At 42.5% G+C, this 22,129-nt stretch overlaps 2 protein-coding genes across 2 annotated transcripts in view; both read left to right on the top strand.

Annotated features, from left to right (window-relative positions):
- The first annotated feature begins 1,492 nt into the window (after positions 1–1,492).
- cplane1 (ciliogenesis and planar polarity effector 1) lies at positions 1,493–22,055 on the top strand. Its single transcript, XM_008286471.1, has 50 exons — positions 1,493–1,609; positions 1,909–2,049; positions 2,151–2,286; positions 2,819–2,938; positions 3,236–3,468; positions 3,558–3,661; positions 3,737–3,893; positions 3,999–4,102; positions 4,542–4,724; positions 4,885–5,137; positions 5,257–5,451; positions 5,610–6,367; positions 6,517–6,707; positions 7,030–7,110; positions 7,224–7,379; positions 8,798–8,965; positions 9,042–9,273; positions 9,376–9,512; positions 9,603–9,820; positions 9,913–10,077; positions 10,417–10,564; positions 10,651–10,760; positions 10,860–11,009; positions 11,101–11,212; positions 11,496–11,811; positions 11,902–13,020; positions 13,399–13,556; positions 13,647–13,732; positions 13,821–13,885; positions 14,215–14,485; positions 14,562–14,936; positions 15,042–15,710; positions 15,798–15,976; positions 16,067–16,154; positions 16,250–16,313; positions 16,869–17,003; positions 17,098–17,154; positions 17,248–17,333; positions 17,895–18,138; positions 18,252–18,517; positions 18,606–18,693; positions 18,847–19,023; positions 19,194–19,263; positions 19,395–19,526; positions 19,603–19,783; positions 19,876–19,931; positions 20,007–20,165; positions 20,779–20,921; positions 21,062–21,318; positions 21,556–22,055. The coding sequence occupies exons 2-50, from the start codon at positions 1,969–1,971 to the stop codon at positions 21,706–21,708; spliced, it is 9,786 nt and encodes a 3,261-aa protein (XP_008284693.1). The 5' UTR covers positions 1,493–1,609; positions 1,909–1,968; the 3' UTR covers positions 21,709–22,055.
- Positions 14,513–22,129, top strand: part of wdr70 (WD repeat domain 70) — a 49,593-nt gene continuing 41,976 nt past the window's right edge. Inside the window, exon 1 of the mRNA XM_008286473.1 lies at positions 14,513–14,523. The gene's annotated coding sequence lies outside the window, so the exon portion shown is untranslated. The remainder of the gene's footprint in view (positions 14,524–22,129) is intronic.

Genomic DNA, 22,129 nt, shown 5'->3' with positions numbered 1-22,129 from the left:
TAGGTAGTTCACTTTTTGCTGTGTTTGTGTGCCACATCCTAGTTTTTCTGTTCGTGGCCTCTTCCCTGAAATTGTGAGGATACAGGCAGGGCGTACATGGATGGAAATAAAAAGGGAAAAAACGCTTTCATAGACAGTAGTGATACAGCAGATATTAGAATTTTAAGGGAACCTTTGCAATATGATGAAACGTTTGTTAAAGTAAAATGGCTTTTAGTCTGTCTATGAACTTCTTAGTTAGAAAATTATACTTTTATTTGAGACAGAAAGTCCTGCAAACTAAACTGTTAAGATTGGGCTAGGTTTGGTGCATGAAATTAAAGCAGCAAACTAAACAGAGGAACATTCGCCGTATATTTATAATCTTGAAAGATCATTTTTAAAAGTCTTTTCATGCACTGATCAGCTTTTGAGATTNATAGATAGATAGATAGATAGATAGATAGATAGATAGATAGATAGATAGATAGATAGATAGATAGATAGATAGATAGATAGATAGTACTTCATTGATCAATTTGGTGGGAAAAAGTACTCTTAAAAAGTAATTTTGGAATATTTTGCTTCTATTGTATGGAAAGAGAGCGTCCAATATAAACATTAACTGTATGTGTACAATTTACTACAGTTTGTCCAATGGATGTTTGAGAAAATAACTCATATTTAAACATAAAATGGGGAAGTTTCGTGGTAGTATTAAATTATTCTAAAATAAAATAAAGCTTTTGTATGGCTGCTACCGTTGCCAGGTCTCCCTTGTAAAAGAGATTTCTCATCTCAGTGGGACTTCCTGGTGAAATAAAAGTAAATGAAATAAAGATAAATAAGTAAATAGAAGTTTCTATTTTTTTTAAAAAAAATGAAATCTTTAAAGGCTGTTTTCTCAAGATGTGTTTTTTTCTGACCCAGAAATCTCCACTTTAGCATCATTAATATCTCATCTTTCTAGTCTCATTCCCATTTACATTCTGAAGACTTTTACAGACAGGACTGTTCATACTTCAGCCATAGACATGACTTATATAATGTCTTGTTCCGAAAGTGGATGGATTTTTTATGATTATGATTATTATTGTTATTATTTTTAATAAATTAAAAATACCCCAAATCATCTTGGCAAAATTATTTTAATCTAATATATTAGCCAAAATAATTTTAAACATAATAAAATAAAATTAGGAAATTTTATCCAGTGTTTGAATTTGTGTTGTGGATATACACGTAAATTTAGGCCATTTTTAGATGGGACATAATTGCTAATTTACATGTTTAAACATAAACTTTCAGATTTTTTTTTAACGTAAATTTCTTGATATAATTATGGGGGAAGTTTCTCTTTGACAGACAACCTATTAGCTATTTTATTTACCCGCTCCAGAACTTCCTCTTCTCTCCACAGGACGTCGGATTCGTTCCTACGGCAACGCGCTGAAGCTTCCTCCCGGAGGATCATGGGAAACAATGCTGGCTACTGAAGCGGAGGGAGTTTCGAAACATTTCAGGATTATCTACCATATAACACCCAAAAGCCGCAGTTATATTGACATTCTCGCAAACATTTGACGCGAACATTACCTGCTGGTGCAGACTAAGCAGCTGAAATACTCAGGTGAGGCCTTTTTAACGGACGAACTCTCCCCGTATTGAGCCAAATTAGCTCGGAGGCTAACGCTAGGTAACTGCGCGTTAACGGTTCAGAGGATGGATGTGTTCATCTAACAACACGGCACATTAACAATGTCAGCTCGTGTCAGTTATTGTCGTAAGTGTAGAATGATTTTACAGCATGTTTAAGGATGGTATGTGTCCCTAGCTATGCAGCAAATCAGAATGTTTTCATTGCAGCTAATAACCGTGCTGCTTGCTAGCCAGCCTTCAGATTTATAAAGTCCTGCTGGGTCCTTTTAGTGTCGTCGAACCCCTCCTGAATGCATAACCACCAGGAAGAACTGATGCTGCCGTTTAAACATGGAGCTGAAGTTGGAGGTTGTTTTGTCATCCAGCATCAAACGGAAGAAACCATGGCCGCGATTCTGCTGGCTTGGCCAGGTGAGCAGATGATTCATAGGAAAGAGAAAACTGGTGACACTAAACGTTTGATGTCAATAACACAGTTAAACTGAATGTAAATCTGTGTCGGTCCTTCCCAGGAGAAGGAGTCGGTGTTCCTGTTAGATGACAAACGGATCAGTGAGATCAACATGGTGTCTGGTCGCACCAAGAAGAGAACACCTAAACTGCATCCTTTGCTCAACAGCGTGGTGACAATGGCCTCATCCCACAATGGTGAGTTAATGTGGAAACCCAAAACAAATCAGCATTGCCAATTTGAGCATATGTTGCTTGATCCCTTGTTTCTATGCACCACTGAATGCCAAAACAACCAGACACACAAACAGTTTCTTTGTACAGACTTTCACTCTAAGGTACAACTAAATCAGTGACAAGAACAACTCTTTTAAAAAAATTGTTAACCCTGAACCACCGTACATACTGTATATTGCTATTAATATTTCATGCCAGCAACATTCATGTTGCTCTATTGCACTGTTGTCCACCTACTTCAGGTATATAAAGTGTCAATAATCCTGTTTTATTAATAACTGTGTGTATATTCCTATCACCAGAATCTACTGAATTTTCTTTAAATATGCTTGTTTGCACATATGTGTAGTAGTTAAACACTTCTTTATCCTGCTGCCCTTGTTTAAATGTACATGTGTTTTTATGTAAGTAATTTGAAAGCAAAGAAAAAAACAGTCAAATTCCTTGTATGTGTGCACATTTGGCCAATGAAGCTGATTCTGATTGTTTTCAGGGATGTGGCTTTGCGGACTTTTGGTCTCAGGAGAACTGTTTCTGTGGAACAGGGATAAAGATTTGTTGAAAACCGCTGCAGCTGTCCCAGAAGTTGTTCAGATTATTACTTCTGCTCAAGGTATGTATCATATAGAGAGAGACATGGTTAACTAGGGGGCTGACAAGCTGGCTGGTTTAATTTGTGATCAGTTTGCATAGTTTTTGATGACTTGTGTGGACAGTAACATGTATAGATATATAAATTCTAAGAACTCAATATGTATCTGCTTGTAAAATGTGAAAGGATGCAATGTTGATGTAAAGGTACTTCTTTGTCCTGGATTTAATAATGGCTGCAGATTGTGGGTGGGTGTTTGTGGGGCGATGTGGTCTGTGCATGAAATATTATCAAATCATTGTCTGTGTATTTTCACAGGAGGTTCCACAAAGTTGTCTCTCCAGGTTTCATGGGACGGGATGCGTGTTGTCCTGGTAGCCATAACTGGGCAAGTGTTCCTATGGGAGTGTCTGGATGCGAGAGATTTAACAGGACTGCGAGATGGCCCAGTTAAGGGACACTGGGCGTATATACAGCCCCTTGAAGATACCATTTTACCTTCTTCACAAGACAAAGAAGCATCCCAGCACACCATCTTTGTTAAGACAGAGGTCAGCTGGACAGCTTTACAAACCTACTAATTTGTTCTTATTTATTATAAGCCTTATATCTTATTTTGTCTTTCTCCAAATTCTCTCAGGTTATGGGTGATACCTGCGTGTCAGCCTTTGTTTTCATGTCTGGGAAGAAGCTTATCATCACCTGCCTTAAAATCCAGTGGAAAGAGTGCCATGTGACAGTGGGGTGAGTGAGCAGGTCTACGTAACAGTCAGGACTCCCTGGTCATTATTGCAGCTAAAATTACACGTTTTTTTGCAGTTCTGTGGGATACAGCATACAGTGGGCCACCAAGACGTACCCCATGTCTCGTCTCACCCCACCCTGCCAACCAGTGAAGTCCAGAGGCGCCTTGGTGCCAGCCATCTCCCCAGACGGCCGACTGTTAGCCGTCGTCCTGAACCAGAGGCAGCCAAAGGTGAGCGTCTGACCTCTCTGTTTTTTCTTCTTTTTTTTTTTTTTAAACACCAAAATAAGTTCAGAAACGTGAATCAGAATGTGTGTTTCTTGTTTTGTAATGCAGGCTACGCAGGTCCTCTTCGTGAGCACACAGAATTTTGTGTCAATATCAAGTGGCCTTGGAGGATGTGGAAGCAAAAAAATGGAGATCCCTGCAAAATATATAAGGTCAGTGTGTATGATTTATGAAGTGCAGCAGTCAGAAAGTATAGCTTGTCATCTGTTTCAATGAGGCAAAGATCAGTGATTAAATTGTCGCTACATGAAATATATAAGAAGTACAAAGCACTGAATGATGACACGGGCTGCAAGGTGACTCGGTGTTTAGCACCGTTGCCTCGCAGCTAGAAGGTCCCTGGTTCGCGTCCCGTTGAGGACACCTGGGATCTTTCTGCATGGAGTTTGCATGTTCTCCCCGTGCAGCGTGGGTTCTCTCCGGGTTCTCCGGCTTCCTCCCACACAGTCCAAAAACATGTTGTGATTAATTGGTGATTCTAAAATTGTCCGTAGGTGTGAATATGAGTGTCCTTGGTTGTGTTACATCATCTCAAGCTGTTGGGGAGAATGCCTTTGTTTATGAAGTGTCTTTACATATCCTCTCTTTCAGGTCCTACTGGGTGGGCAGTGTCAGCTGGTCACCCGGAGGCCTTTTCTTGGCCTGTGTTCTGAAGAGAGGCTCCCTTCTTATGTTGGCTCGCCTTGGGGAGCTTCTCACTCTAACGAGCTCTGGCTGTAACGTTGACTTTGGGCCTGCAAACTTCCTACCGCTACACCCTCTGGTCACATACCGGTACACTTTAAATGAAAGCTTTTCTGCATATTAGAAGTTTTTCACTTATTTGGGAACACATTTGCATTCTCATAAGCTCCAGTGTGAAATGTGTCATGTTCCATTCCATCTTTTTTTACTCTCACTGACAAAAGAATTTCTGTTTTTGCACCAACAATAGGCCGCCAGTGTCTGCAGGCAAAGCGGAGGCCTCTCTCTCCAGCTCTAGCATGTCTGTGCGGGACGTCCTGAGGCAGCGGTACTCTGTGACTTGGCATCCACGACTGATGTATTTCATTGTGTCTGATGGCTACATGGCCACGGTTATGAGGGTGCAAGACAGGTCCTGTTCTCCTGCCCTGTTGCTGAAAACGCTTCTAAAGGACACGAGCAAGGATCTGGAGAAGGCCAGCCGGATACTGGATAAATCACAGGTGATCAAGCAGGGACTTCTAGAAGTAGGAGCAGAGCTCTTCCTGAGCGTTGGTCTCAGTATGTTCTTTTTGGAGGACTATTCCTAACAATACAGTTTTTTCACATTTGTTATTTTCAGACGCATGTGAAGGCATGGCTGGAGTCAGTGTCTTGCTTGAATCTGGACAGCAGCCTGGAAGAGTTCAAATCAACTGTTATGCGTGGGCCCAACACCACAGACTCGGTCATTTCAGCAGATGGATCCACTTTGCCTCCTTTCCTGTTGGACCAGCAGACATTAGGTGGCACCAGGGAGCTTCTTGAAAGCGTACAGGTCTGTGAAATAGCATTAGATAGTAAATTATAGTTTTAGATTTAATGTGAAAATAATGGCAAGACACTAAGCTATAAAGTGTCACAACTGCTGTATCAGCTGCTTGATTCAGTCGTGAAGGTGATTTTAATCTTTTGTTTATGTGTCTGGTTTCCTAGGCTTTCTTTGAGGAAGACTCCGATGTAGACGGACTTCCTGCTGGCTCTCATGCAGAGGATGGTGGTCGTTTGGAGTTTGCCTCAATGTTTGATACACTCCATGCCCTGGACACACACACTGACCCAAGCCCAGATTATGAAAGAGACTTTGTTGAAACAGACAGGAAGACTCCTCTTCACCGTAGACTTGGAAAGATCCAGAGTAGGCTGCTAACGGCCTGGGCTTTTGGCCTGTCTCTAGGAAATGCTGTGGAGCACAGAGCTCGTCTGCTGAAGCATACGCTCCGCTGCGTGGTGCGATTTGCTGCTTTACTTCATTTGATGCCCAGCTCGGCGGTCCAGACTGGAGAAAAGAGCCTCCTGCACCTCATCAAAGCCCTTCTGTCATTCCTCCCCTGGGATAGCACTCCCTCAGAAGGGCCACGCTGCTTGGGGCTGATGGTGGAGTTCAGTAAACGGATAGTACGCCTCCTGCTGACCCCTCACCCTGACTCCTACCAGACCAGTGACTGTCACCTATCATCTCAAAGTCTATCCAGAGTCATGTTCGTCTTGCAGCTGGTGTCTGATTCTCTTGACCACACTTACAGCTTGCAGCTCAGGACTGTCTGGTCCTCTGCAGAGAAAGAAAATCCTTCCCAGCCACCTCAGCTCTTGCCTTCTGATGTGTACTATGTGCCTCTGCTGCAGGATGAAAAGGAAGAGAAATCCAGTTTTGTGCAACAGGCTAGTCCTGTTCCCCAGAGACCATCCAGCAGGTAGGGACAGTCTCTTTTCCCATTTTGTACATCAGTTATTTTGCACAAAAGGCTGTTTCAGCAGATGTTAACCTTAGCCACTGAATCTCATGTCACGGATCATTTTGATACAAGGCTAACAGGAGTGGTGCTTTTCTTTGTTCGGCCAGATTGTTGGGAGTTTGGCAGCTGCTGTACAATATCACCCAGAAGTATATGGAAGAACTAAAAAGTTTTAAAGGCTGTGATGGCTGGGAGGAGGAAGAACAACAGTTGTCTGTCATCATGTCGCAGATCCAGACAGCTCTGCAGGCTGCAGGAGAAAGGCTAGAGGAGGGTCCTGCACTGCTGAGTTACCCAGGTCTGACAATAAAGAATTACTTATGTTACTGCGCTTCTGGTGCAAGCTATAGGAACGAAATGAAACAGTGACTTTGTTTAGTTTTATGCGTAAAGGGAGATGGAAAAAATGAACTGTGGGGGTAGAATTGATATCTCTTTAGGTATTTTAGCTCACCCTCTCCATTTTTCATCTTGGATGCTCATATCATGATTAGTTTTAAACAAAGAGTTGCTGCAGAGTAATTTCACTGTGGTTCAAATGGCAGGATAAGCTAATTGTGTGTGAATATGAGTAGATAATTGTTGTTGTTTAGCTTGAAATGTACGTCTGGTTTACTCAGGTGAACATCTTTTCCTGTGTGGCTCGTACCCGAAAAGTGCAGATACATGGCGGTTACAACTTTGTGAAGAAATTAACAAAAGTAAGTATGATGGCTTCAGTTTTACATGAAAGTACAATAATATGTTAAATATAATCAAGTTCAGTCTGACATTTATGACATTTATTCATAATTTTCATATGTCTTTCCATCAGGCTGTGATCGTAGTGTCTTCCAGGAGACTCGGCTTTGTCTGGCACTCCTGTATAGTCTGTTATCACAGTACCGTCTAAGAGAAGCCCAGGAATTGGGGGACCACATGGCCCAGCTAATACTGCACAGGGCTGGACTCCAGAAGGACAATACGACAGGTTAGCCTTTGTCAATAATTCCTCAGTGTTGGAGTTTGAATTAGTTTATGAAATCAAGTTGTAAATAGATCTTTTACGGTTAATAACATCAGAGAAAAGGGATGCACAGTGCTATCGGTATCAGATGATAAAGGATTTAAAATGAAACTCTGGCATCAACCCAGAATGAACACTGTCAAGCAGATAGCACCTGTCAAGCTTAATGTTTACTGTTTCATCTGAAAATATTGCACAAAACTAATCTGGTATAAGTAGTTTCATTATTTTGCTGAATGTGAATGTGTATATCTGAAAAGCAGTATATTTTCTGTCTGCACCTGCCAGTGGGTTATCACGGTGAGATAGGCCTAAGAATTTATTAATTCTACTAAAGGAGAGACTTGATGTTGTCTGGAAGTAAGTGAAAAAAAAGTAGTACTGGCAATTGGCCAAAAATGAGTTTAAAAAAACCCCCAACACAATATCATGCATTCCTGTCAGAGTAATACAAACACATGATGGAGTACTGAGAAAACACTGTACCGTGTGTTTGAATGTCTTATGTTTAGTTCAGAAATATCTTTATAAGGCAGAGTTCACTTCTCACAAGCCAGTATATTAGGTACAGGTTGAGTTGTTTTGTTGACTGCATAAGATGGGAGGTCTTTGGAGTTTTTGGCTAACGGTGTCTCTTCTTGATCTTGATGCATTTAATGTATTCCCATTCCATTTTAATTTACATTTTGCATTATACATGTGGTATATGGGGGAGGTGCTAATCCTTCTGGCACTAATCAGTCAGCAAGGAATTAATCCTTTCAGGTGCTATAAATTAGAATTTTGCTCCATTGTGATCAACAGTATTACACCAGAAATGATCTCATGCCTGGAACTATGCAGCATAAAAAAAATATGTCAACCATGCATATACTGTAGGTCTGTCTTTATTCCATTCTGATAGAGTAACAGCTGCTTTATATTGTTCCAGAATTTAAGACGCGCTTTCCGACCGTGTTGGCAGTCAAATGTGTTGAATAGTAATTTCCAGTGAAAGGCCAGCTGCCATAAAAAGGTTGAGGGAGGGAGACGGGATGAAGGCACACATTTTCAGCTGGTCTTTCTATCGAGACATTAATAGCGTGGCATTGGGTTGTACGGATGAAAAATGTCACAAATGAAAGAGAGATATGAAGAGAAATACATTTCCCCGCTCCTCTTCTACCTCCACATATGTAGCCAGTCATGGCGTGAAGAGAGTAAATGTGGAATTGATGGTTTGTAATTATCAGAAAGGCAGAGGTCAGTCGGTGCTCCAACGCTACTCGACCATGTGACGTTCAGTTTGGACCGACCATAAATCTGGCTTAATTACACAACAAGTCTATGTCACTGTGAACTGAAGACATGTTATTTATCACGCCTGTCTGTGTGCCCTGCAGCGGATTCTCTTCCTTGCTTATGGCTGCCGATGGACCTCCACAGCGATGCAGCCTGTGCAGTGGTTCAGACCCTGGGCAGATTCATGGCCTCTTACTTCACCAACCAACCGCTCTACATCCTGCCTCCTCACAATGTGGCCCCGCTGCCTCCGTTACATCTACCTCATGGTGTGTTTCCAAAACATATTTGTCAGCTGATGGTTTCTTCTTGAAGTCTGCTGTTTGGTAATTTTTCTTCTCTCAGCTCCCAGTGTTGGGCGTTTGATGCCGCTGTGCCAGGAAGAGGTGGCTAAAGCAGTTCGACAGCAGCATCTGTCAGAAGTGTGGACGGTGGACTATGCCCAGGACCTGCTCCTGATAGGAGGTCTGCTTCCTGAGACGGTGTGGTTGGCTTATCACCTGGGGGACTGGAAGACAGCCGTGTCTCTGAGCCTGGCCTATACCAGCTACTGCACTGACCATCTAGACTTCACTCGGTCAGTTTGAAAACATAGAATCGACAAGTAGAACAACTAGAATGCCTTAAATTCAGTTTCAGACTTTAACCGACTTTATAATCATGACATCTTTTTTGACAGGCTCAGGAGGAGAGAACTCCACCTGCCAACAACCTTAGAGCCAGAAAGCATTTTTCAGGCTGAACTGGAGTGTCTTCTTGATAACAAGGCTGACTCCAAAGAGTGCTCAGATAAAGATGGTGACAAGAGCTTTACAGGTTAGTGAGACCTGAGAACTTCAGGGTGATTCTAATGTACATAGAAGCCTTAAATGTTTATCTGGGTGTTGTTTCTACTCCTCTTTCTAGATCCTTTGGAAGGAGAAGACTTTGATTTGTTACAGGTTTCCATACAGGAGATTCTGAAGGCATCAGTCATGGCGAGAGTGAATGTTATGTCCTCCCCATTGTCTTCCTTGATGGAAACAGCCAAAGACCTGTGTTCTTCCCTGCCTGCTTTGGTGCCTACTGGACTGTACCTGCCTTCCCCACCACTCTATTGCCCGCAGCCTTCACCCAACACACAGGTACAGTAATAGAAGATCAACTGTCAGACACAGGAGAATAGTGCACTTATGTGTGAACTCTGTAATTAAATGTTTTCTGCGTCTCTGGTTAGGACCAAATCGGGACATTGATGCAGTTTTCAGAAGTTGCGTGCCGACACAAAGTGTCTGGGGTTCTCCAGAGATTGCTCTTACTCCTGAGATCTGGTCATTGTTGCTATCCTGCTGCCCAGTGGTACGTCGGCCACCTGCGCCGTGCCAGACACCTGCTATATAAGGTATTTCCTTACATGGTTTAAGAGTTTTTTATTTGATTTAATGAGAGGCTTAAAAGCCTTTAAATGTTGCTAACAGAGCTAAAAATTTCAGTCTTAATAAACAAAGGATATGTTTAAATCTACAGTCCTCTTAGAACAACAGATTGTTTCTTTGCTTTTCTTGCTTACATCTTCATTGGTTCATCATGCAAATAGGAAATTAGAATAAAAACAGACAGATCGGTTGGTCGTGTCCTGCAGGATAGACTACAAATATGCCTGTAACCTCCTGACAGTGAAGATGTTGATTACATTTTACCATGTTGTCTTAAACAGTGCAAATATCTGCTGTGTTTTCAGCTCAAGAAGAAGTATTGCTATCCATCAGCTGTTGAAGAGGAAAAGGCGTTCCCTGAGGGACTGATGAGGTTTATGACTCGTCATGGATTCTTCAGACGGGGGCCTAATAAAGACGGTCACCTGGACCCTGACACCATTCAGACTATTAGTAAGATTCCACTCGTAGTGCGTTGTCAACGTCTTAATCAACTATCTAATTTCAGATTATATTTATTTAATATGTTTCTATATAAGTCTGCTTCAGGGAGCTGTGTGCTTTATGCTGGATGCTTCACGTCAGGGACCAGCTCTCCATTTGCTGCAGGAGATATCAGGCAGCCAGACAGCACGGTGGAGATGAACAGGTACTATATTTTTGTTTAAGAATGTGACATGTTAATGTATAATTCTCCTCAGCCACGGATGCACTGCAAATTTTTTTAATGTGTATTTTTATCACTTAGATGTCCGGTGATGCAGAAGTGAAGTCTGCCTGTGTCGACGCTCTCCGCTGGGCCTGTCGTTTTCTGCCATTTTGTCGCTTCCTCAATGCCGAGGAAATCCTTCAGGACGTGCTGCTCAGCCTCGTGTCCCAACTGCCGCCGGTGTCTCTGGTGACATTTCCTCCCCTAATTACACATTTAAGGTAAAACAAGCTGACTTTGAGTGAGTAAATTTTTTATCCTTGGCTGTTCTTCTTCTTAGGTTGCAGACACATTGGTACGAGCCTTCCCTGAGGACGAGGAGTCTGTCAGAGTCCCTTTGAGAGAAAAGTACAATTCACTACTGCAGAGACTGAGGCTATGCAGTGTGCTCGGTAAAAAACACTTCTGTTCATTATCAAGTTGCTTTGAAATGCAGTACAGGATTCTTTTGTACTCATGTGATGACTATGTTTTATTATTGCTAAAACTGTAAAATTCTGTAGATAATGTAATGAAAACTGTAGGCATTTTATTATTTCTGAAAGTTGTAATGACTCCCAAAAATCCTTCTGCCAGGTCGTAACATGAGTTCTTTTTCCTTAACTAGACCTCGTTACATGTTATCACTGCAGGCTAATTTGATAGTCACTCTGCATTATTCTGTCTGTTGTCTAGAAGGGGACAAAGAGGATGAGAACGAGTTGATGATGATTGTGATTCAAGACAAATTCAGGCAAAGGAGAAAACATCTAGCACGCTTGCGGAGGCACTTGGGCCCCCCTGTGCTTCATCTGTGGGAGAAAGAAGAGGAAGAGGAGGACAGGGGAAGCAAACATGGGATGGCCATGTTGAGACAACTGTCACTGGGTACGAGCTTGAGCACCAGCACCTTAACTGAATACGGCTTCCCTCCAGTGTGCAGTGACGGAGACACAGCGGAGAATACATCTGAGGCCATCTCACCTGAGCAGCACTGCAGAGCCACGACCAGGTAGCCAGCATGAAATGTCAGCATTGCCCTCAATGTGGTCTCATGTGTCTGTGTTGTGGCTTATTTTCCAGTTTGTGTTGTTCTTTTCAGCCGCAAAAGTGCTAAAAAATTAAAACACAAAGGCCATGCAAAGAAGACAGCTGTTAAGATCGAAAGTGTCATTAAAGAGGAAGGTCACCGAGGCGATGACAAGAAGAAGGAGCAGCCCTCACCGCCAGTGGTTGGCACCTGGGAGTTTGAGCTGGAGGATGAGGAGTATCTGAATTTCCTGGAGCTCTTCCTCAGCTATGTGCTCGAGAAGGACAGCACTGGTGGAGGGGACTCAGTCAGCGAACTTCCTTTGCTGAAGGGCTTCTGCTCTGAGCTGAGGGAGAGAGAGTTGCATTCTCTCGCCTTTGACGTGCTCACCACGATGCAACGCCGTCAACGAGATGGGCGCCATCCCGCGAGAAAACATGTGGGCAATGACCCTCCAGTGTTCAGAGCTGGCTCTTGCTACAAGCCTTCAAAAGAAGCTGCATCTCCTGAGCGGCAAACTTCCTCCGTCTGGAGTGAAACTCCGCTATCCAGGACCAGCCTTTCTGTCAGCTCTCATCCTGGATGGAGAACTGGGAGGAAAAATGGTTTGTTTGGCCTCCGACAGCAAAGCAGTGCGCCTTCAGACCAAAAAGTAGAGGCTTTTGGTTCTGGAACCAGTCCTATTCAAAGTGCCTTTAACACCGGGAAGCCATCAGAGAGCTTCATATTTGGCTCCTCAATGTCTGTAGAAGCTCTGCCTGAATTACAGCAGGGCCTGGATCCTAAATTAGAGGCTCAGTATCCAAAGCTGGGCAGGCTGCTGGAGTGGATGGTACGCTGGGCGGACAGAAGGGTTCTATTGGGACACCATGGTAAAAAGAAGAAAGATAAAGGAGGAGGAGTTGGGGGAGCAGCTGATGAAGGGGTCGTGATTCGTGTCAAAGCCTCAGCACCTGCCATCCTCACTTCCCTCAGTTTGCTGGAGTACAAGTACACTGCTTTACTCGGGACTGACTGCTACAGTGCCCACATCCAAGTTCCAGAAATGCAACTGACCATAGCCCCTGTGCTGCAGCCTGAGGTGGACAGGAAACTGGAGAGAGAGAGCAGTGTGGATACAGGCTACCCTGCATCAGCCAACACTCCCATCACTGGTTTCGATCACAATCAACAGCAAGAAGAACTATCCATGTGAGTGGCCCATGAGCTGTAAACACATACACACAGAGGAGGTTTTTATTGAGCCAGTCAAGCATGCAATACGTTTCAGAATGTAGGTGGGCAAATGGAATCTGGACTTCAAGAGATAAGTCTTGTTCAGTATATAGAACTGGATTTTGTGTGGACAGTGCTTGTATGGGTTATCAGAGATTGTTAAATCTTTGCTTAAGAAACAGAACATTTGTATTTCAGCCATTATCACAGCAACTAGATAGATGGTGATAGTACATGGGCAGTAAAAACATGAATGCATGCCTCTGCTGAATTTGTATTTGCTGCATTCTCTTTTGTAATTGTACTCTGTATGCAATAATCTCCTGAATTTATACGTGATTTGTTTCCATGCAGTGGTTCGTGCACAGATGAACCAGAAGAGTTGACATTCAACAGGACGCCTCTCCCTACTGACCAGCAACTCTCTCAGCTGACCTTGGATTCTCAGCAGAGACAATCCAGTTCACAACAAGCACCTCTGGATGACTTGGATGTTACGCCTGAAAAAGAAGGTGTGATACTAAATTATAACGGTCATCAAAGTTGCTGCCATACAGAACCTTGTTTCATAGAACATTAATTCATGCATCTGATATTTGCAGGCAAATGCAGCGACAGTGAGGTCTTGGATGTGTCGTCTTCTGGTTCCAAAGGGAGCATCTTTGGAAACATCTGCACACCGGAAACGGTTAATGTTACCACTTAATATTTCTGGCCTTCGTATGTATTGTTGAGGTTGTCAAGAGACACAAATAATTGTTGTTTTTCATCTCCAGAGTTTAAAGCTTGCAGACCTAGACAACTCAGAAAAAGCTGAAGACATGTCCAGTTCCACCTCTATGTAAGCTTTGGATTGTAAATAAGTACTTATGTATATGAAGGTGTAAATGTTTTTCCTGAGGGAGCGCTATTGATGTAACACATTATTGTTGAAATTATAGCAGAAGCTTGTCAATTATTGCATAATTCTTTAATATTTTATGTCTTATAATGTAAGATTTTAACTATAGTTGTAGTTAACTTTCATTCTTTAACACCAACCCATAAGTTAGAAATATAAAACATAAAACCTGCTGAGTTATTTCCACATTTTGGTGGTAAAAGCAAACCCAAAAACATATGATAATTGTTGCAGAAACTGGATGCTGAACTTGTCTGTTTTTGTTTAAGCCACAGTTATGCTGGAAGCCTACGTAGTCCTCCAGACCCAGAGCCCCCTGCTCCTCCCACCATCCAGCCTAAGGCTACAGTTCATGCAGAACTTTCTGATTCGGCTCCCGCGCTGGTCCCCAACCCTGCTGTAGATCCTCCAGCCCCTCAGGCACAAAGCTCCACGGCTGATGCACCCGCTGTGGATTCTACAACCGCCAGTCAGCCATCGACCGCCCAGACTCCAGCAATGAGACACCGTCTGGGTGAAGACTTGTTCAGATTGGTTCAGGTAAGAACACACTGACCAAAAGTAAAGGTTTTGAAATAGTACACTGACTCTTACCTGCATTTGTTCTTCATTGCAGAATATCAACTACATGAGTCTGATGGAAGTTTTGGGAGCTTCATTTTCCAACCTACAACTCGCCCAACAGAGCTTTTCGATGGCCCAGGCTGACATGAACTCCTCACACCCTAATGTGCCATCGTCTTTCAATACCAGGTTCATCCCTCAACCAAATGCCTTGCCCATTCAAACTCCCAGCTCTGCGGCACCTCAAGTTGAAGCATCTGTGCCAAATTCAGCATCCAACAACTCTCAGCTCAGTCAGACCCCTGCATGTATGTTTGCAGCTCAGCCTGCTATGCAAAGCTCAGCAAAATCCTCTTCAGCAGGCAACCAGTATCACAACAACACGAGTCTCCCCTCCAATGCCAGTGGTGCAGCAGTCAACTATCAGGTATTTGAAAAATGCTCTCCTCAAATGTGAGTAATTGTCTTTCTGTATAAATAAATCCTTAGATCACAGTGAAAGCAGGCTGAATGTGTGTTCTCTTTTCCGCAGGAAATGCAGCCAATCTCCGTCCAGGCAGAGTCACCAGAAATCCAGCTGAGGGAGAGCAGGAGGTTAATCCCCTCCTCCCAGGGACTCCTGGCCACTACTGACACCAGTCAAGCTATTCACAGTCCTCCTGCATTTGTGCCTGCTAATGGCAGCATACAAAATGACTCCAATCCCCAAATTTTGGGCATGAAGTTACTTCAACTCCACCGTCCTCCTCTGTCACATCATCCACCTGCCCAGCGACCACAGGCGCTGCACGCTGCAAACCCTGCAACTGTAGAGGACAGTCAGCAGAACCTTAAACACAACCACCAAGCTGCCTCAAAGAGGGCAGGTGAAGAAAAAAGAAATGGATTTTCAGTTCCAAAGAGACAGCTGAGTTTTAATCCTCCACATGAACCAGCTCGCAGAAACTCTCAACCTCACATCTGGCCATCAGAACAGTCCAGAGGTCAAGAGTTCTCGCTGCTTCCTTCTTCTTTTCCAGCTCACACACCGGCACCGATGCAGAGTCTTCGTCTGCTGCACTTTGAGCCTGTTTCACGCAACAACATCAGCTTCCCAAAACTACCTTTGCCATCTTCTTCCAGACCGTCTACTGTCTTTACAGCTCCACTGAGAGAAGCACCTGTGATCAAGCTTCTACATATTGAATCTGGGCCAAAAATGGTAAGCAGTACGTCCTCTACCTCAACATTTTAACATTTTAAATCATCTTGGTTTATACCTGCTTAGAGATATCTGTCTGTCTCACAGATGCTGCCCCTGGCTGCTCCCTCAACCCAAACAACCCGTCTCATGTCTGTGGAAGAGTTGACTTCAGCGATGGGGAGGCAGAATGCAGAAGAGGCTCAGCTGCAGCTGCTTAGAGTCGATGGAGCCGCTGAAAGCACTAGAAGGGCGACCACTTCTTCCAACTCTAACTCCAGCAAGAGGCAATCACATATTAGTTTCAATTCCAGTGGTTTCCTTTTTTTAAATTGCTAATTCTTTTTCTCACAGTGCTCACTTTGTATTGTTTATAGGCAGAAGAGGAGAGAAGGGAAAATGGAAAAGGCAAGAAAACCAGAAGTCACATTCAAGCCAAATGAGTCTATCATTCCTCCACAAGAGGTAAAACAATATGAAGTCTAAAAATAAGTATTATGTCCTTTGCAAATGTGAAGTTGTTACACAACTGTCATATGTTTGCTCTAATATTTATTTAGCCAGTCGATGTGCCTGTAAGCGAAGAGCCTGCAGTTGCTGAAGAGGTCACTCGAGACATTACTGGTGATTACACAACATCTACCTTTTACACGGATAAATCCATACATTGTATATTCAGAAGGTTTTTTTTTATCAAAAATCTAGGTCATGTATGTTACCAGTTGATATACATGTATTTTGTCAGATGTCAAAAATGCATACAGCACACATCCCTACATCTGAAAGGGAACATAAAGACCCACATTTAGCAGCTTCAAATTACAGTGACTGAATTTAGAAGATTGCCACAGCACCTGTGTTACTGCCAAAGGGCTCCTACTAAATGTATGCCTTTTCATTTGAAATGTCAAGGACTGAAGTGTCTTTTAATCCTCAATATAATTAGTTGAGCAGAATTAATTGAGGATGAAAAGCCTCTTTTGAACTTGCAATAAAATTAAAGGTTCCTAAAAGGTTTGCTGAAAGAGCAGGTGGGAGCTTTTTTTTTTTTTAGAGCAATTTAGCCACTGATCCTCAGTCTGGCATGTGTAGCACAGTAAAATGTTTAACTCTTGATGAGACGATTAGAACCGTTATCATGTCTCATTTACAGTTGATCTGATTTTCTTTAACCCTCAGGATCCTTAGACCCTTTGCTGACTGGCCAAAGATTGTTGGATAAGGTCATGTCCACGTCAGCTGAGCTCCACGCCTTTGCTTCCACATGTAAACGACCTCCAGAGTGCCATGATGCTTTTACCAACACAGACCCAGGTGACTTAGTATTGGGCTGAATTGCAAGTTTTACAAGAATAGCATAGAATAGAATCTGAGCACATGATCTTACACTTGATTCTTTCTCTTTCAGCATCTCTTCCCATGCTGGTTGATAAAGCTGTATCCGTCCAGGCTAGTAACTCTAAATGTAAGTTATTTTGAAGTTGTGGGTGCAAGACCAACACACTGCTTTCTCATGTGGATGTAATTGGAGTGACACTGTGTGTTTCCCCCCGTATAGCACAAAGTTCAGGAAATTTCCAGATGTGCAATGAAAACCCTGTTCAACACTGCGAGGAGACCCCACAGGAACCACAGAAGATTCTGGTAAGAGTCCAGATGTACAAGGTGAACTCAGTGCTGCATATGGACCAGTATAGCTCTTAGCCACTCTGAATTTTGCTTGTGTGTTCTAGAGCTGTTTCAAATCAAATCAAATAAAATCAAATCAGGTTTATTGTCATTTTGCTGTACACACACAGTAGTACAGGTAAGATAAGAGAGAGCATTTCTTCAGGATTATTTTACCAGCAATTTTGCGGAATGAACGTCTGGGATAGACAAGACACTCAAAACGTTCACTTTCGTTGTCTCCTAAAGTAGCTGCTGCGTCTATGCGCACCGCCATCACCATGGCAACGTTTATGAATACATCAGTTTACATAGTTGAATAATGCCCTGAGTACATCGTACAGCGTTGTCTAAGCGACAGAGTATCTCAACAAGGTTCAGTTATGGTATGTCTTTTTCATGTAGTGATCATCAACTGATTCACATTTTAATCCATGTTGTTCACACACTCATACTTCTTTTGTCACATTCTAGCAATGAGTTATATTAATTATTGGAAATTCTCCTTTTCTTGGTTTTGTCATCTTTGTCTTGCAGAATCTGGGTGGCCGTCAGTTTTTGAGTGTTTTAGATCTAGAGGACATGATGCAGCATCAAGATCTGCTGCCGTGCACCGACGCAGGATCACAGGATGTTCCTTCCATCCGCCCTTCTTCACCTACTTCTGCTCAGCTCCACGTTCTTGCGACATCAGTTATAAGGGGTGGTGCTGCTGCCGCTGATCCGCAACCCTCAGTTCCAGCTCCAGAGGCTCTCCTGACGACACACATCTCTCACCCAGGTCTTTTATGTGTTTATATTGAATGTTGTACATTTTTATATCTTTGTTCTGGATACAATCATGCCTGCTTTGTAGTACTAATCTGATCTCCCAAATATCTTTGTATTCCCTAGATATCCCAGAAGAGTCTCCTTCCTTGAGCCACATTGAGCCCAGTAGAGTTTCAGAAAGAATCGCTCCACAGGACACTGGGATAGTCGATCCGTCTGACTCTCAGATCTGTCAAGCCATTAAGAAACAAAGTGTTGCACCTCGTGGAGCCTCCTCTTCAACTCCTACAGTCTGGTTCTCGTCCCGGCTGTCAGAGCTGGATGCCCAGTTGGCTGCCTTACAGAACATCGCAGATCATCTAGAGAATGACTTCTCAAACTCCAGGATGGTACATAAGCATGTTTGTTTTTGCTTATATCCTTCATGGTGGCTTGTTTATGTAATAGATTTGTTTTCCCTGCTGCGTCTCTGTGCAGCTGGTGAACACTATTGAAAAGCTCACCCTCGATGTGGCTCCTGATGTGAAGGCAAAGAAAACCGTCAGACTGTCCGTCCCACAGGAAGGTAGGACCTGAAACTATTTAAATTATTTCATTGTTTTTTAAAAGTTCCTCAAAAAACCTGTAAAAATACGTACTAATTCTATAAAGTTATTTTTTGGCCTTTTATCTTTGTTTAAAAACTGAATTAACATCAGTTGTATATTCTTTGTAACAGCATGGACACCAAAGCCTGATCCTGAGCTTTTATTTGAACTGAATGCCTATGAAGAGGAAAATCAAGAAGAAGAAGAAGAAGAAGAATATGTGGTTCCTGAAAGAAAGCCTTCTTTTCATTATTCTACTTCTCCTCACAGTCCAAAAGCTGGTCCTTCCTACCGTCACACCCCACCAAGTAAAGATGCAATTTATTTAGACATTCCCAAATGAAAATACAGAAATGAACCAACAGGCAAACAACTGCATTCGATTTGAATCACTCCTATCTGCTACTGCTAATGTTTCTGTCCAACCAAATTCTCTCAGACTTTGGGAAATGTTGATTGTTTTTCTCTTTCATTTCAGAAACACTGTTTCATCTTTCACCTACAGGAATGGAAGATCAGTTCGTTGAAGCATATGGCGTATCTCATGTGTAAGTTTTAAATAGATGTGCGGTCTTTCAACCATTTGATGTATCACCTTTTGTGGTATGGATTTCTTACCTTTTATTTCTTCCTCTTCCACACTTTTACAATATTCTGCCCTCTACCTGCCGATCTCTAGGTGGGCAGATGAGAATCTGGGTCAGACTGGGCTATCTGATACAGCAGAAATCTTAGATGAGTTAGTGAAGGACGGTTATTTATCTCCGACCGACTTGGATTTTTCCTCTTCACAGACTGCAAACCCTCAAAGGTATGGTACCTACTAAATCCGAGTGCATTGGAACAGTTATGATTATCCCCTGGCTGAAAAGAAATATGACCTACAGCAGGCCGGAACAGCCGCAAAGTAGCTGGATGTCGCGGAAACGAGTCCTTCCGGAGGACGAGAGGAGGGAGCTGAGGATCTGGATGAGAAGGAAGCAGAGGGAAAGACTGGCTGTGTATCAAAAACAAAGGGAGAGCCTGAGAGAGAGGGAGCGCAAACCTTTCTGTAACTCTACAGCAGTGGTGAGATATGATTGCCTTTTTTACTATAATTGATATTCCAGTTGTGCTGTTTTTGTAATGTTAAATCCACATTGGTCACCTGCTTCCTACAGAAATCAGCAAACAGAAATCAAGCGACTGTTGGGAGAACCAGAAAGGAAAAAGAGAAGTATGTACCTGTTTACATTGTTTATACCCGGAGGACATGCACGTGCACGTGTAAACTGTTATTTCCATTTAACAGGGTCATGCTTCTGGAGCAGTTCAACCAGAGGACCCGTGAGGCTTATTCTTTGGCCAGTGATTTTCCCAACTCTACTGTAACCCTGAACACTTCTCCACAAACTGAAGGTCCTCCGATGACCTCCACCACACGGTCGACCTCCGCTCCGCCCACACACAGGTATTTTCTGCAACAGTAACTTGACCGGGATCTTATCTCATTAAATAATAATTGTACTCAGATCTAGCGTTTGAGCTAATCATCAATTATTCATCAATAATTCCAGATTGGTTATTAGATCAGCCTGTCGATCAGCATTCCTTTTATAACTGGGGGTGTTGGGATGATGAGGTGGAAATTTGACTACTATAGGATGCTATTTTGGACACAATTCAGTTGTGTTCAACAATCAGAGTCTTGACAGACCCAAAGCCATTCTGCATATATCGTGGTGAGAAAACATGTGAACCTTTTTCAGTTTCTTGGTTTGCTGCATTATGCAAAAGTCCATGGCAATAAAAAGACTTCATTTAAAGAGCAGTAAAAAACTAAAGAAACTAACATCATTCTCTGGAGGGTCCATATTATCTGTTGTTCTGGTTGTATGTTTGTGGACACTGACATGCTACAGAATTATTTTCGTGCCAATCTGATGCCTCCCTGGTGGTATTGTGTCATGTACAAAAATTTTAACATCTAAAGTTCCTAAAACTGTTACAGGATGCTGTATATACGCGTATATAAGAAATAATATGATGAGCGTACACAGTAACATAGGTAATATCTTTTTTAGGACAAACAGTGCTGCTGTTGATGATAAAAGAAGTCATAAGCTCCAGTCAGGACAAGCTCTGCTCCATCTTCGCCCAGAGTCTGCTGATGTGCAGAGGCGGCCTTCGGAGGATCATCGCAGGAGACTGGGACTGCATAGACCAGGTGTCCTACTCATAATGAACTACATCGATTTCTCACCTGTTAGAAAAACCCAAAACAAAACAGTACTTAGATAATTGTTTTCATGAAAGACTGTCTTCAACTAGCAAACCTGATTTATGTTGTGGGACTTTTGGTTTTAGTGACATCTTTGCCAAGGGACCGTCTGTCTCAGGTGACCAGGCGTGGCATGATCTCTGACACAAAGAGCCACGCTAAACTGAACACAGCCAGCCAGAGTGAGGAACGGCATGTTGGACACCAGAAAAAGATGTTCATGAACAGAGGCTTTTCAGCTGTAGGAAGAGGGACCCTGAGGGAGCAGTCAAGGATTGAAGAGAGAGAAGAGGTGGATCGTCCAGAATTGAACAGGCTGCAGCGCCTAGAGGACTCTAAGACTGTAAGAAGCCAGTTTTTCACCAAGAATTTTGTGTCATCCAACCACTTCAGATGTAAAATAATGTTTCAGTCACTCTCAATTCATTACTCTTGAATCAGGACTTTGGTTTATTAATTTAAACATCAATTTGGTTAAAGTTTGTGTTATTGCTGCAAACAATAATGTTAGATAGTATTGTTGCAACTATTTTAAATAATTGTCACATTATATCTTCATACTTTGTTCTATGTTTCCCAGGTTTTGGCGGCGCTTTTGGATGACCAGGATGATGGTGCCAGAGCTGGTGTTTCAGGGATGGACTGGTTGGACGATCTCTCCCTGAGCGCAAGCAGCAGCCTCAGCAAAATAGACTGGGCTGCTATTGAGAGGATGGTGGCTGAAGAAACTTGAGTGTTTCAAGGACATTTTTTTAAAAAGTGCCACATTGACATTTAAATAAATTTTATGTCCTTAGGATAAAATAATATGCCAAGATTTTTTGTGCCAGTTGCAAATATTGTAAATTACATGTGTTTAAACTGTGACAATAGAAAGTATAAGATGCTTAATAAATCCTATATGATCAACAGTGATATTTAATATCATAAAAATATCTTTATAGACTTTAAGTGCCAGTGATGTCTGCTGTGATGCCGTGAAAATGTAGGTTTGTGCCATTTGTGTCTAAAGTTTTCTGCATTTATACTTTATTTTTTATACACAGTTGGCTGCCTTAACAAATAAACACTTAAAAGCTGTTTCTCCTTCCTTTTCTTTGCTATCTTTGCTTACTTGTTTACATGGTCTGGTTTGTGTTTTTGATCCAGCAGAT

The sequence above is a fragment of the Stegastes partitus genome, unplaced genomic scaffold (assembly GCF_000690725.1).
Source record: "Stegastes partitus isolate 25-593 unplaced genomic scaffold, Stegastes_partitus-1.0.2 Scaffold456, whole genome shotgun sequence".
In the NCBI taxonomy this organism is placed as follows: domain Eukaryota; kingdom Metazoa; phylum Chordata; class Actinopteri; family Pomacentridae; genus Stegastes; species Stegastes partitus.
This window is presented reverse-complemented; position numbering and strand designations above follow the sequence as displayed.

What these genes read in the sequence shown, in the direction of transcription:
- cplane1 (XM_008286471.1), top strand. Translation starts at nt 1,969, where the DNA reads ATGGAGCTGAAGTTGGAGGTTGTTTTGTCATCCAGCATCAAACGGAAG. An exon ending in TTGAATCTGGGCCAAAAATG is followed by an intron (nt 15,711 to 15,797) that starts GTAAGCAGTACG and finishes TCTGTCTCACAG; the next exon opens with ATGCTGCCCCTGGCTGCTCC. An exon ending in ACTGTCCGTCCCACAGGAAG is followed by an intron (nt 18,694 to 18,846) that starts GTAGGACCTGAA and finishes TCTTTGTAACAG; the next exon opens with CATGGACACCAAAGCCTGAT.